Source organism: Lutra lutra, chromosome 1 (assembly GCF_902655055.1).
Source record: "Lutra lutra chromosome 1, mLutLut1.2, whole genome shotgun sequence".
Taxonomy (NCBI): domain Eukaryota; kingdom Metazoa; phylum Chordata; class Mammalia; order Carnivora; family Mustelidae; genus Lutra; species Lutra lutra.
The window spans coordinates 161,639,485-161,655,006 of NC_062278.1; the positions used below are offsets into that span (position 1 = coordinate 161,639,485).

Below are 15,522 nucleotides of genomic sequence, written 5' to 3' on the forward strand. Positions count from 1 at the left end.
GCTGTCTTGGTGATCACAGCTTTGTAATACAGCTTGAAATCAGGCAACATGATGCCCCCAACTTTGGTTTTCTTTTTCAGCATTTCCTTGATGATTTGGGGTCTTTTCTGGTTCCATACAAATTTTAGGATTGTTTGTTCCAGCACTTTGAAAATTGCTGATAGTATTTTGATTGGGAAGGCATTGGAAATATAGATTGCTCTGGACAGCATAGACATTTTCCCAGTGTTTATTCTCTGATCCATGAGGTTGAAATATTTTTCTATCTTTTTGTGTCTTCAATTTGTTTCTTAAGTGTTCTGTAGTTTCTAGAATATAGATCCTTTACCTCTTTGGTTAGGTTTATTCCTGGGTTATCTATGGTTTTTGGTGCTATTGTAAGTGGAGTCAATTCCTTAATTTCTCTTTCCTTAGTCACATTGTTAGTGTATAGAAATGCCACTAATTTCTTTTTTTTTAAAGATTTTATTTATTTTTTTGACAGGCAGAGATTACAAGTAGAGAGGCAGGCAGAGAGAGAGAGAGGTGGAAGCCAGCTCCCTGCTGAGCAGAGAGCCCAATGTAGGGCTCGATCCCAGGACCCTGGGATCATGACCTGAGCCGAAGGCAGGGGCTTTAACCCGCTGAGCCACCCAGGTGCCCCAATGCCACTGATTTCTGTGCATTGATTTTGTATCCTGCCATGTTGATGAATTGCTGTATGAGTTCTGATAATTTGGGGCTCGAGTCTTTTGGGTTTTCCACATAAAGCATCATGTCATCTGCAACGAGAGAGAGTTTGACTTCTTCTTTGCCAATTTGGATACCTTTTCTTTCTTTTTGTTGTCTGATTGCTGTTGCTAGGACTTCTAGTACTATGTTGGACAATGGTGTGAGAGTAGGTATCCTTGTCATGGTCCTGATCTCAATGGGAAGGCTCTCAGCTTTTCCTCATTGCGAATGATATTTGCTATGGGTTTTTCATAGATGGATTTTATGAAGTTGAAGGAATGTTCCCTCTATCCCTATACTCTAAAGAGTTTTAATCAGGAAAGGATTCTGTATTTTCTCAAATGCTTTTTCTGCATGAATTGAGAGGACCATGTGGTTCTTGTCTCTTATTAATGTGTTCTGTCAAACTGATTGATTTGCGAATGTTGATCAACCCTTGCATCCCAGGGATAAATCCCACCTGGTCATGGTGGATAATCTTTTTATTATACTGTTGGATCTTAATAGCTAGGATCTTGTTGAGAATCTTAGCATCCATATTCATCAGGGATATTGGTCCAAAATTCTCCTTTTTATGGGGTCTTTGCTTGGTTTGGGGATCAAGGTAATGCTGACCTCATAGAAAGAGTCTGAAAGTTTTCCTTCTGTTTCTATTTTTTGAAACAGCTTCAGGAGAATAGGTATTTCTTCTTTGAATGTTTCATAGAATTCCCCAGGGAATCCATCAGGTCTTAGACTCTTGTTTCTTGGGAGGTTTTTGATCACTGCTTCAATCTTGTTACTAGTTATTGGTCTATTCAGGTTGTCAGTTTCTTCCTGTTCCAGTTTCCAGGAATAAATCCATTTCTTTTAGGTTGCTTATCTTATTGGCATATAGCTGTTGATAATAATTTCTGATGATTGTTTCTATTTCCTTGATGTTAGTCGTGATCTCTCCCCTTTCATTCATAATTTTATTAATTTGGGTTCTTTCTCTTTTCTTTTGAATAAGTCTGGCCAGTGGTTTATTGATCTTATTACTTCTTTCAAAGAATCAGCTTCTGGTTTCATTGATGTGTTCTACTGTATCTTGCATTTCTAATCCATTGATCTCTGCTCTAATCCTGATTATTTCCTTGCTTGTGCATGGGGTTGGCTTAACTTGTTGATTCTTCAGTTCTTTAAGGTGTAAAGAGAGTTTATGTTTTTGGGATTTTTCTTTTTTTTTTTTGAGTGAGGCTTGGATGGCTATGTATTTCCCCCTTAGGACCACCTTTGCCATATCCCATAGGTTTTTGGACCGATGTGTCTTTATTCTCATGTTTCCATGAATTGTTTAAGTGCTTCTTTGAGTTCCTGGTTGATCTGAACATTCTTGAGCAGGATGCTCTTTAGCTTACAAGTGTTTGAATTCCTTCCAAACTTTTTCTTGTGATTAAGTTCCAGTTTCAAAACAATGTGGCCTGAGAATATGCAGGGAATAATTTGTCTTTTGGTATCAGTTGAGCCCTGATTTGTGACTCAGTATGTGGTCTCTTCTGGAGAAAGATCCATGTGCCCTTGAGAAAAGTTAATTTTCTGTTATTTTAGAGTGGAATGTTCTGTTTATACCTGTGAGGCCCATCCGGTCCAATGTGTCATTCAAAGCTCTTGTTTCTTTGTTGATTTTCTGCTTAGATGATCTGTCTGTTGCTGAGAGTGGCATGTTAAGATCCCCTATAATTAACATATTCTTATCAATATGTCTCTTTATTTTGATTAACAGTTGGCTTCTGTAGTTGGTTGTTCCCATGCTGGGGGCATAAATATTTGTAATTGTTAGAACTTCTTGTTGGATAGATCCTTTAAGCATGATGTAGTGTCCTTCTGTATCTCTTGACTAAAGTCTTTAGCTTAAAATCTAATTTGTCTCTTATAAGAATTGCTACCCCACCTTTCTTTTGAGTCCCGGTGACATGAAAGATGGTTCTCCATCCCTTCACTTTCAGTCTGGATGTATCTTTAGTTTCAAAATTCATCTCTTGTAGACAGCATATGGACGTGTCCTGTCTTTTTTGCCAGTCTGCTACCCTGTGCCATTTTATGGGAGCATTTAGGCCTTTCACATTGAGAGTGATTATTGGAAGATACTTTTTATTGTCATCATGTTGCCTGTGAAGTCCTTGTTCCTATAGATTGTCTGTAAATTTCTGTTCTATATCACTCTTGGGTTCTTTCTTCTTTTATAGACCCCCCTTTTAATATTTCTTGTAGTGCTGGCTTGGTGGTCTTTAATCTTTTAATCTTTGCTGGTCTTGGAAGTTCTTTATCTCTCCATCCATTCTGAATGTAAGCCTTGCCAGGTAAAGTATTCTTGGCTGCGTGTTTTTGTCATTCAGTGCCCTGAACATGTCTTGTCAGCCCTTCCTGGCATGCCAGATTTCTGTGGAGACATCTGATGTTATTCTGATGTTCCTCCCTCTTTATGTAAGGAATCTCTTCCCCTTAGCTGCCCTTAAGACATTTTGTCTGAATTTAGGAGTTGAGAATTTCATAATTCCGCATCTGGAGGTCTTTCTACCCTCACTGATCTTGGGAGGTGTCCTCTCTGCCTCTAGGACATGACCACTTGTTCCATTCTGCAGATTAGGGCAGTTCTCATCTAGGATTTGTTCAACTATATCTTCTAGTCCTCTCTCTCTTTCCACCCCCTCAGGGATCCCAATAATTCTGCCATTAGAACCTTTCATAGCATCATTTATTTCTCTAATTTTGTTTTCATGGCTTCTAAGCTGTTTGTTCCAGGCCTCCTCCTGATCCTTCTCTCTGTCAGTTTGTCTTTTAGATCACTAATTTGATCTTCTGTCTCATTTACCCTAGCTGTTAGAGTATTTGGATTAGATTGGATCTCATTGATAGCATTTTTAAGTTCTGTCAGATCAGTACTCACTTCCGCCCTTAGAGATTCTAGGTTGCCACTAATGGTCTTCTCCAACCTAGCCATTGTCTGGATAACTGTTAGCCTGCATTCTATTTCTGACATATTGTTTATGTCCATATCCAATAGTTCTGTGACAGAGGTCACAGTCTGAATTTTTCCTCTGTTGCATGTTTCTTCTCCTAGTCATTCTGATGAGAGGTGGTTGAGGGGATGTGTAGCTGAAAATATCAACCACGATCCTGGCAAGGTGCACCCTGGAAAGTTTTGGTGTAATTGAAGTCACCACCAAAAAGAAAGAAAAAAGAGAGAGAGGGAAGAAAAAAAAAAAAAAACAGCTTAAATGAGCCCCAAGAGTAAGATTTATAAAGTACAAAAACAAAAATGAACAGAGAAAAAGACCAACAAAAGAAAAAGAAAAAAAGAAAAAGAAAAACCCAGCCAAAATGAACCCCAAGAATAAGATTCATAAAGTACAAAAGGAAAAACACACAGAAACACTGACAAAAGAATAAGACAGGAATGTGGTTATAATCCCTCAACGTGGGTGATGAAGGGTATTTCAGTTCTTCCTGGGTGTATCTTGATATCTTTTTAAAGGACTCAACTTTCCAGAGATACAGGGAAATTAAAATTGGTGTATATATATATATAGGGGTAGTATTAAATAGGAAAAAAGGACTAACTTGAAGCTTATATCTATGTGTATATATATATATATATATAAAAGTATATGTTTCGAAAAAGTTCAAGTTAAAAGTTACTAAGTAGGGGCGCCTGGGTGGCTCAGTGGGTTAAGCCTCTGCCTTCGGCTCAGGTCATGATCTCAGGGTCCTGGGATTGAGCCCCACATTGGGTTCTCTGCTCAGTAGGGAGCCTGCTTCCCACCCCCCGCCTTCCTCTCTGCCTGCCTCTTTGCCTACTTGTGATCTCTCTTTGTCGAATAAATAAATAAAATCTTAAAAAAAAAGTTACTAAGTAATATGTTGTATTAAACATCTAGTTGAAATGGTAAGTAGGTAAAAAGAAAATAAGAACAAGAATTATGAGAATGAATTTAAAGGAAAAAAAAGTTGTAACTACAAAATATACAGGCTGTGGTGCAATACCAGGAGCTTAATATATTGTTTTCCCCTGATGTTGAGGTTTTACAGTTTTATGGGCACACTATGGTTATTGTCCTCTTGTTCTTTCTGCTTGTCTTCTGGAGGCGGGGCCTGCTGTATTGTTTCTCAGTCAGTCCTGTTTGAGTCATGTTGCCCTGCACCCTACCAAGGGACTGGGCTTGGTGGAAACCAGTTTTTCAGGGTTTTGTTCTCTGGAGGCTTTGTTCTTTGGCGATTTTTTGTTCCTTTTCAAAGGATCAGAGCAAAGAAACTCTCTGCACCCAGACCTCTGCCTCAGAGAGGAGTCACAGTCTGCTCCTCTCTGAATGGTCCAGATCACATCGACCCTGCCTCTGCAAACTCCGTTGAACACTGCAACCTCCCACAGCAGTGTATACTGCAGCCACCACCTCAGTGGTCGCTCAAGGCACCTGCTTGTCTCTGTACCCCCGTGCCACCAAAACTGAGAGTTATATTGGTCGGGGTGAGCTTGGTGCTGGTGGCTGCCATTCCTGGGATCACTGACTGGAGCCCACGGCCATATGGGGTACGCTCAACTCCCATGGTAGTGGAGGCAGCGGAGGCAGCTGTGGTGGTCGCAGACCCAGGGACTGCCAACTGGAGCCCATGCCGAGTTCTCCTATGTGTGGATGGGTGCTGGCTGTGGCTGTCTTGGGATGGTGGGCTTAGGTCCATGCTCACTACTGCCCAGTCCCATCAATTGTCCCTTAAGTCCCTTTGTTCTGTTTGAGTGCTGTTATTAATCCCTTTCCGTCTCACAGCCACTGATCTCCAAGCTAATGCTGGTCACCAAATGCAGGGCACTTTTTCATTGGTGCATTACTTTCCATTGGGTTGGTTCTGATGACTCCCTCTCCCTTCTTTGTATCCTCTGATATCAGTCTATGCACTTCCAACTCCTCTGTACCTCTCCACTAATGATTCTCTGCTCCTGTAGAGATCCAGAAGAGTATATCTTACATCTCAGGGTGTTTTCATGGGTGTTCAGAGTGCTCTGGTAGATATAAAGCTCACTTCAGGGGACTGGTTGAAATAGGGTCTCCTATTCCTCCACCATCTTGCCCCTCCCTCCAAAGATTTTATTTCTTGACTTAGATGATCTATTGCTGAGAGTGGAGTGTTGAGGTCTCCTGTTATTACTGTATTATTATCAATATTTCTCTTTATTTTAGTTAATAGTTGGCATATGTAGTTGTCTGCTCCCATGTTGGGGGCATAAATATTTACAGCTGTTAGATTCTCTTGTTGGACAGACTCTTTTAGCACGGTATAGTGTTCTTCTGTATCTCTAACTGCAGCCTTTAGCTTAAAATGTAATTTGTCTGATATGAGAATTGCTGTTCCAGTTTTCTTTTGAGGTCCGTTGGCATGAAAAATGATTCTCCATCCCTTCACTTTGAGTGTGGATATATGTTAGGTTAAAAATGCATCTCTTGGGGGCGCCTGGGTGGCTCAGTGGGTTAAAGCCTCTGCCTTCAGCTCAGGTCATGATCCCGGAGTCCTGGGATCGAGCCCCACATGGGGCTCTCTGCTCAGCAGGGAGCCTGCTTCCCTTCCTCTCTCTCTGCCTGCCTCTCTGCCTACTTGTGATCTCTCTCTCCGTCAAATAAAAAAAAAAAAATGCATCTCTTGTAGACAGCATATGGGTAGATCATGTCTTTTTATCCAACCTGCAACCCTGAGCCTTTTCATGGGATCCTGTAGGCCATTCATTTTGAGAGTGATTATTGAAAGATACGATTTTATTGTCATCATGTTCCTGTGAAGTACTTGTTTCTACAGAGTGTCTCTGTAAATTTCTGGTCTATATCACTCTTGGGTTCTTCCTTCTTTTATAGAAGCCCCCCTTAATGTTTCTTGCAGGGCTGGCCTTGTGGTCACATATTCTTTCAGTTTCTGCTGGTCTTGGAAACTCCTTGTCTCTCCATCCATTCTGAATGATAGCCTTGCTGGATAAAGTATCTTTGGTTGTATTTTCTTCTCATTTGGTACCCTGACTACGTCTTGCCAGCCCTTTCTGGCTTACCAGGTCTCTGTGGACAGGTCTGACATTATTCTGATGTTCCTTCCCCCACATAAGAAATCTCTTCCCCCTCACTGCTTTCAAGATTGTTTCCTTGGATCTAAGATTTTAAAATTGTACTATTATATGTCATGGCATTGGTCTGTTCTCATTGATTTTTTGCAGGGGTCCTTTCTGCCTCTTGGACATGAATGTTTATTTCCTTCCCCAGATTAGGGAAATTTTCATCTACGATTTGCTCAAATATATCTTCTAGACCTCTCTCTATCTGCACCCCCCTCAGGATTAACAATAATTCTGATACTGGAACATTTCATTGAGTCACTAATCTCTGTTTAATTCCTTGGATTTCAGTTTGATTTTCCTATGTCACCTTGATATCCTTCTTTTCTGTCATTTTATCCTCTATCTCACTAGTTGATTCTTCTGCCTCGTTTACCCTGTCAGTCAGAGTATCCAGCTTAGACTGCATTTCATTCACTGTATTTTTACATTTAGCCTGATTGGATCTCATTTCTGCCCTTAGAGATTCTACATTGTCGTTAATATTTTTTTAAGCCTAGATATCATCTTTATATTTGCTGTTCTGAAGTCAATATCTGACATCTTGGTTATATACATTTCCATTAGTTCTGTGGCAGAGGCCACAGTCTCTGAATCTTTCCCTTTTGGGGGGTTCCTCCTCCTAGTCATTCTGTTGAGAGGTGGTTGAGGGAATTTACAGAGTCCAAATTATTGACCACAACACAAGCAAGATATACCCGTTTTATGGAAACCTTAGGGTTGTAGGCCTCTTGTTCTTCCACCCTGTCTTCTGGGGAAGGGGCCTGGTGCGCTGTTTCTCAGAAAACCCTGTTTGGGCAGAGTTGCCCTGTCCCCTGTGGCAGGGAGGGGCTTGGTGAAAACTGTTTTGTGGGGCTTTTATTCTCTGGAGGCTTTCCCTGGCAGTTTTCTTTGTCTCTTCTGAGACAGCAGAAATGCTCTCTGTCTCAGAAGAGCAAGATTGCAGTCTGCTCTTCAAGGAGCCCTCCTGGTCACATTGTCTCCTTTTCTGTCTGTGCTGCTAAATGCTGCAGTGTCTGGGTTGTGCGCCCCACAGCAGCACTCCCAGCCCTTGCTTACTGGTCTGGGTATGTCTCTGCCCTTTGTGCTTCCAAAATCGCGAGCTGTCCCTGATTTGCCTGTGTGCCTCCACAGCTCCAGGTTTCTGTCTGAGAGGTTGCCTTAAGGTACTTTCCCCCATGGCTATTGGTCTGTGAACCTGGGTGCTTTTGCACTCCAGTGATGCAGGATCCTGGAAGCTCCCACCCCCTTCTGTTTATCTTCAGATATCTGCCCAAAGAATCACAGCTCCCTGCTTCATACCTAGAGACCAACCCCTGGAGATACTCTGTTTGTAGAAAGCCAGATATAAGGGCACCTGGGTGGCTCAGTGGGTTAAGCCTCTGCCTTCAGCTCAGGTCATGATCTCAGGGTCCTGGGATCGAGCCCTGCATTGGGCTCTCTCTCTACCTGCTTCTCTGCCTGCTTGTGATCTCTGTCAAATAAATAAATAAAATCTTAAAGAAAAAAAAAAGAAAGAAAGAAAGCCAGATATATCTTCTTACAACTCAGGCTAATTTCGTGGGTATTCAGAATGGTCTGGTAGAGATCCAGCTCAGTTCAGGGAACCAGTTGAAATAGGCTCCCCCAGTCCTCTGCCATCTTTTTGTGGGTCTCTAATTTTTCTTATTATACTATTGAACTTTATCACTAGCTCTTGATTCCCAAGCAGCACCATGTAATCCAGATAGTAATAAGTATTTTGGGCAGGAATAATTACACAAAAATAAAACCCAAAGTAATTTTTATTAAGGCAATTTCAGATAAGGTGTAGAGATTTTGACCTGCAGAATTTTGGAATGGGGAAAATAATCACTGATTGATCCCTTAAAGTTAAAATAATTTTACTAAAATTAATGGGGAAAATTAGAAGTGGTTTAAGTGTTACATAGAAAATATATTAAGGAATTGAACTGACATTAAGAAACTACTTTCTCAAAGTAAATTAGTCCGTGTACTTTGTAGTAGAATGTTCACAGTCATAGATTGGATTAAAAAAACGTCCCTAGGATCAACATGGTGGTGGGGTTAAAATAAGAAGAGGTGTGTGAGAATAGCCTACAACCATCCCTAAATTATACAGCTTCTCATCCCTGACCAAGTTGGGCCTGAAGAACCCCTGAGAGTATGGCTCCCTCAGAGTGCCTATTGAGACCATGTTGTATGAGGAAACTTGGGCTTTTTTTTTTGTAGTTAGCACATGAGTTAGCTCTCTGTCTAGTGCCTGCTGTCTTTGGTTGATTTCAAATATTATTGTTAACTTTTGCTTTACTTCCATCAAATATTGCTGATATGGAAATATACCTTTCAAGAAGATGAATTTATACTGCTTAATCTTTAAATATAGAAAATTTGTCTCGTTTAAGAAAGATAAATATCTTAAAATCAGCAAGTGACTTTAACATGTTTTTATTTTTAGTAAACACATTTATGGATTACTACCGAAAATTTCCACCGGGTATACACTTTGATTTACAAGTGCTAAATGACCTTCTAAATTCTTTACTCAAACATTGTTTATTGAAAGAAGTATTTCAGGTAGTGAACCTCAGCATAATGGTTAAAATGCTGGTAAGTAAACTGAAAATATATTCTTTTTAATATTATAAGTGGATTTCTCTGTTACATTTCTTACTTGTATAATTTAGCAGTTAAACTTCTGTGTTTATTGTATACTTCCTAGAGAACACTTGTATATTTCAGCATAAATGAATTTGAGAAACTTAAGGTAGAAGACATTAAAATGAGTAAATTTTTTGTTTTATCCAGCCTGCTCTGAAAATAGTACTAAAAATATTTGAACACGTGGCAACTATGAAATTAAGGAATGCTGTACCTGCTTTAATTGATATATTTTGCAAGGTATGCTTTACTTTAATCTGTTTTATTCTCTGATAGTGAATAACTTAAAAAATAATTATTTCCACTTATATTCTTAAACTACCTCTTACTCACATTCTTGATGCCAAAGAATCCTACTTTCAGAATTTTTTTTTCTCTTGAAATAGGATTTATAAGCATATTCCAATGACTGATAGGCGTTCCCCTTAGATAAATCATTCCAAGCACTTCTTTCTGATTTATGAGGTCATAGCTACACCTTAAAGATGATTAAAGAAAACTCTTTTTATCCAAAAGTTATGAGTTCATTTATTAACAAAAATAAATACAAAGATCAATATATAAATAGAAAACCATGACCAAAACAAAGAAAGTATATAGGGAGAAACATGGAGGTTCTAGGAATTGATTTTATATTTGGCACTAAACAAAAAGATAAAAGAATTTTTATGGCTTTTTGAAGATATATTAAAATTTGTGCTTTTGGATACTTACTGGTATTTAGCATTGCCCAGCCATCCATTTCAGAACAGGCTAATATCAAGAAAACTTCCCATTTTTTTTGAGGAGCAGCATTAGAACCATTGTAGCAGAATATACAAATATTTTGGTGAACACCTCCAGGTCCACATTACAAAACTTGACAGAATTACCTGCCTAGAAATTTTTTGAAGTAGAAATTAGTGGTCATCACTAGTAGTTTTAGAAAATCTCAGTTTGATACTTCTCAGGAAGTTTACAATCTGGGATGAAATATAAACACAAGTGCTAGTAAGCTAAAGACAAAATGAGTATCAAACAGGAAGTACAGGTGATAAATTCATTGAGACAACTTGGAAAACAGAATATTCAGGTTTTGAATTCAAAGATTATTTTCACATTCACTTTAAATTCTTGAAGAAGGGTGTCTTACTGTGGTTCTCAAATATTGGAAGAAAATGTGCTTTGAGTTTTTTAAGTGAATTTTAATTCCACTTGACTCCTTGTTTCATTTTTTTTCACCATTCTTTTTTTTTTTTTAAAGATTTTATTTATTTATTTGACAGACAGAGATCACAAGCAGGCAGAGAGGCAGGCAGAGAGAGAGATCACAAGTAGGAGAGAGAGGGAAGTAGGCTCCCCGCCGAGCAGAGAGCCTGATGCGGGACTCGATCCCAGGACCCTGAGATCATGACCTGAGCCGAAGGCAGAGGCTTTAACCCACTGAGCCACCCAGGCGTCCCATTTTTCACCATTCTTATAGTTGTTACATTACTGATTTTCAAGCTCTCATATTTGTATAGGAATGACTCCTTTTTTTTTTTCCTCTGTAGTTTGTTGAAGCTGGGATGATATTTGATGCAGAACACTTTAACTATATTATCAAGCTCTTATACCAACTACAGGCTTCCCAACAAGAAATAACTGCAGTTCTGGAAATGAAATCCAGGTAAGAAAAGTCATTATAATTAAGGTTACATCATATATATGATGTATGTGTATATATATATGATGTATACATATACATCATATATATGATGTATATGTATACATCATATATATGATGTATATGTATACATCATATATATGATGTATATGTATACATCATATATATGATGTATACATATATAATATATGTGTATATTTTTAGGGACTTACAAAGGTTGAAAGCAAAGCACTTATTTATCACTATTCATATTCGAAACATCTTGATAGTGGCCCACCATAAGCCTTTACCCATCTCTTGAATATGTCCTAGTCATTAGTTGGGCTGCCTCTAGACAGCCTTTCTGGTCAGCCTCACCAAATCTTTCTCAGTACTTGATTCATCTCAGTGCCTGGCACATCAAGTGTAAAAGGAATCTCTTATCCTCTGTTTCAGAACTAACTTAATTATACTTAATGCACTCTCTTTTATGTGTATAAATTACCTTAATTCTTTTGTTTCTTTCGTTTCTTTTCATGTTAGCTAAACAAAATACCTTAATGCTTCTTCTTCATTCTTTCTCTCACTTGTTCACTCTCTCTATATGGCTTATGGGCCTCCCAAGGCCTTTTTATTTGGAAACCTATGATAATTATGAATAGTACCATAATAAACCTATATTGAGAAAAAGGAAAACCATGACTTTTATAGAAATTTTAATTAAACTGTTACATACATAGTGTTACTAATTTTAAGTATTTATTTATTTATTTTTTTTTTAAATTTTATTTTTTTTTCAGCATAACAGTATTCATTATTTTTGCACCACACCCAGTGCTCCATGCAATCCGTGCCCTCTACAATACCCACCACCTGGTGCCCCCAACCTCCCACCCCCCCACCCCTTCAAAATTCTCAGATCGTTTTTCAGAGTCCATAGTCTCTCATGGTTCACCTCCCCTTCCAATTTCCCTCAACTCCCTTCTCCTCTCCATCTCCCCTTGTCCTCCATGCTATTTGTTATGCTCCACAAATAAGTGAAACCATATGATAATTGACTCTCTCTGCTTGACTTATTTCACTCAGCATTAATTTTAAGTATTTAAAGGAGCCATGACTTTTTAATGAAATCATATTTGATAAAGTACAAATAATATCAACCAGCAAAGTCCTTGAGAATGCCTAGAAAGCTCCTTCATACAGCTTCTACAACTGTTGTCATCTCATTTCTCATTATCTTCTAATAGAGAGGTTTTCAGACTTCTTGGTTCGTAGTATCCATAGGCCAAAAGAAGTACATTAATTGTCTTACTTATTAAGCAGTTAGATCCAAACAAGTTGATAGTAACAATTTGATGGTATCTGACAGAAGGTGCTTTGAAAATTTAAAATAAACTGTGGAACTCCTCTGAATTTGCTTTAGTGCCCTGGATGTCATGGTATACAGCTAGGGAATTGCAGTGATTCTGCTACGTGATGCTGTTTCCTTTGAAGCACCAGTATTGAAGATATATTTGACTTTTTCAAGTTCTGTGGGTTTTTTCATTTCTTCAACTAATGGTAATTAATATTTAGGTTGTCTATAAAAATTATAATACTATTTAGGTTAAATAGATTTTTGGGACTACCTAAGAAATAAGTTTTTGTGAGAAAAATACAATTTGTCTAGCGCAGATTTCTGAGATATAATCAATTTATAATAACGAAAGTACATTAATATTTTCTTCCAAACATTAAGTCATTATTCTCCTGATCTATATGGCATTTTGGACAGTGACACCTATGACAGAGAGCTCAGATGGCTAGCAGATGTTCGTCTCTGTCAGACTGAGAAGCATCTGGCACAAGGGAAGTGTGCACTTCTAGATGCAACAGGAGCAGCACTACCCTGTATCCAGTATAGCTACACAACTCCACCTTTCAGGCAATGATTGGGAAAAGGATCTCTTGACTCCAGAACAAACCAGACTTAGTTTTCTAATTTTCAAATTGACATGATCACACAAATATTTTTGTAGCTTATTTTACAACCCCTAATTCTGAAAATTGTATACATATACACTCTGCTTCTTCCTGTTCTCCCACTTCAAAAGAATTATCTAGTATTTTTAAGAGGAATTAACATTGGTGGCCTATTTGATGAAGGAGACTAGGATAATAACTGTGGGTAGTTAAAGGGTATGGGTTGTGGTTAGGGATGTGGACCTGGCCTCAATGCAAAAGGAAAAAAAGTTTAGTATTTATCATTTTATGTTCGAATTTTCCTTACACCCTTTGAAATAATTACCCTTTTTTGTGCTAGGGAAATGAGTTTTGATGAACACTTATACTTTGATTTTGATTATAGTTTTTAATTAGGTAGTTTGTAGTTCATTAGAAAGGCTTTCACATTCATAAAGAATTCCAGCATATTCAGGATATCAATGAGAATTTAGGTGTGTTTATAATCTAGGATATTTAATATACATTTAATGACTTTAAAATTTTTTTATTTTGAAATAATTTTAGATTTACAGAATGTTGCAAAAATTAGTATAGAGACTTCCCACACATCTTTCATCTAGCTTCCTTTCATGTTAACATCCTACATAGTAAGAGTGCAGTTATCAAAACCAAGAAATCAGTAGCCATAAAATCCAATTAACTGCACATCTCAGTGCATCCTAACTGGAGGTACATAGGGCCAACATATCTTATTACTGATTATGTTAACCTTGATAACTTAGTTAAAAATGTTATCTGCCAGTTTTCTACACTGTAAAGTTACTGTATGTCCCTTTATAACTAATATTTTGGGCAAAAGACTTTAACATTATACATTATCTTGTTTCTCCTCAAACCTTTATGCATTAATTTTAGTATTCATCAGGGGATCTTTCCTACAGGTTACTACTGTGGCATTTGCCCAATGGTAATTCTGTATTTTCCCTATTTCTTCTACATTTATTAATTGGAATTTTGAGTAAAGAAGAGCTTTCCCTTCTCCATTTATTTATTTATTCATTTATATCAGTATGAACTCATGGGTAATTATTTTATCTTATGGGTTATATATAATCTAATACTATTATTATTTATTTTTTTTGGTCAAATTCTTCTAGATTTGACCTTTGGAAGTCCTTTAGGGTTGTTCCTATATCCTTTCATCATGTACTATTCATTTTTCTACCATTTTCTAATTTTTTGGAGCCACGGAGTTGTTTTAAGTTTCATCTTCTGTTTACCCTGTCCCAACATTTGCAACAACTAAGGAGACTTAGCAGTCTTAAATGTGTATGCAGCAGACAACAGAGTTTCAAAATATATGAAACAAAACTGATAGAACTGAACAGATAAAATAGACAAATCTGTAACTTTAGTTGGAGACTCTATAAAATCAAATTACCAAAGAAGATAGCAAGAAAGGAACAGAGGAACTACAAAAATAGAAAACAATTTAACAGAATGAGTACTGAGTCCTTACGTATCAATATTACTTTAATGTGACTAGATTAAATTCTCTAATTAGAAGAGTGTCTGGATGGATTAAAAAACAAGACTGCCTTCAGGAGACTTACTTTAATATGCTGCCTTCAAGAGACTTACTTCAACTATAAAGACACATTTATGCTGAAAGTGAAGGGATGGAAAAAGCTATTCTATACAAATGGAAGCCAAAAGAGGGCAGGCTATACTTTTATCAGAAAAACTACACTTTAAGTAACAAGAGACATGGTCATTATATTGTGATAAAGGAGTCAGGTCAAGAGGATATCACAAATATAAATATATATGTGTACCCAATATCAGAGCAGTCCAACACAGAAAGCAAATCTTAATAGATCTAATGGGAGAAATAGAAACCAGTATAATAAAAGTAGGGGATTAATACCCATTTTCAACAATGCATATGTCATCCAGCAGAAAATCAGTAAAGAAACATGTGACTTAAACTGCACTTTAGACTAAATGGACCTAATATACATATACAAACTATTCCAACCAACAGGAGCAGCATATATTTCTTCTCAAGCACACTCAGACCATTCTCAGGATATATCATACATTAGTTCACAAAACAAGTCAAAAAATTTAAGAATATGGAATCAACTATCTTTCCTCATCAATATGAAACTAGAAATCAAAAATAAGAGGAAAACTGGAAAATCCACAAATATGTGGAAATTAAACAACATACTCCTGAACAACCAGTGAGTCAAAGAAGAAATCAAAAGCGAAGTAAAATAAAAAATCTTGGACAAATGAAAATGGAAACACAACATACCACAATCTATGGGATTATAGCAAAAGCAGTTCTTTTTTTTTTTTTTTTAATATTTTGTTTATTTGTCAGAGAGAGAGGGAGAGAGAGCGAGCACAGACAGAATGGCAGGCAGAGGCAGAGGGGAGAAGCAGGCTCCCCGCCGAGCAAGGAGCC

General features: G+C 37.6%; 1 protein-coding gene across 1 annotated transcript in view; it reads left to right on the forward strand.

The window, feature by feature from the left end:
- TOPAZ1 (testis and ovary specific TOPAZ 1) overlaps nucleotides 1-15,522 on the forward strand; it is a 119,456-nt gene that overhangs the window by 67,015 nt on the left and 36,919 nt on the right. Inside the window, 3 exon segments of the mRNA XM_047742265.1 lie at nucleotides 9,279-9,430; nucleotides 9,629-9,721; nucleotides 11,014-11,129. Of these exon segments, the coding sequence (XP_047598221.1) occupies nucleotides 9,279-9,430; nucleotides 9,629-9,721; nucleotides 11,014-11,129 (361 nt within the window).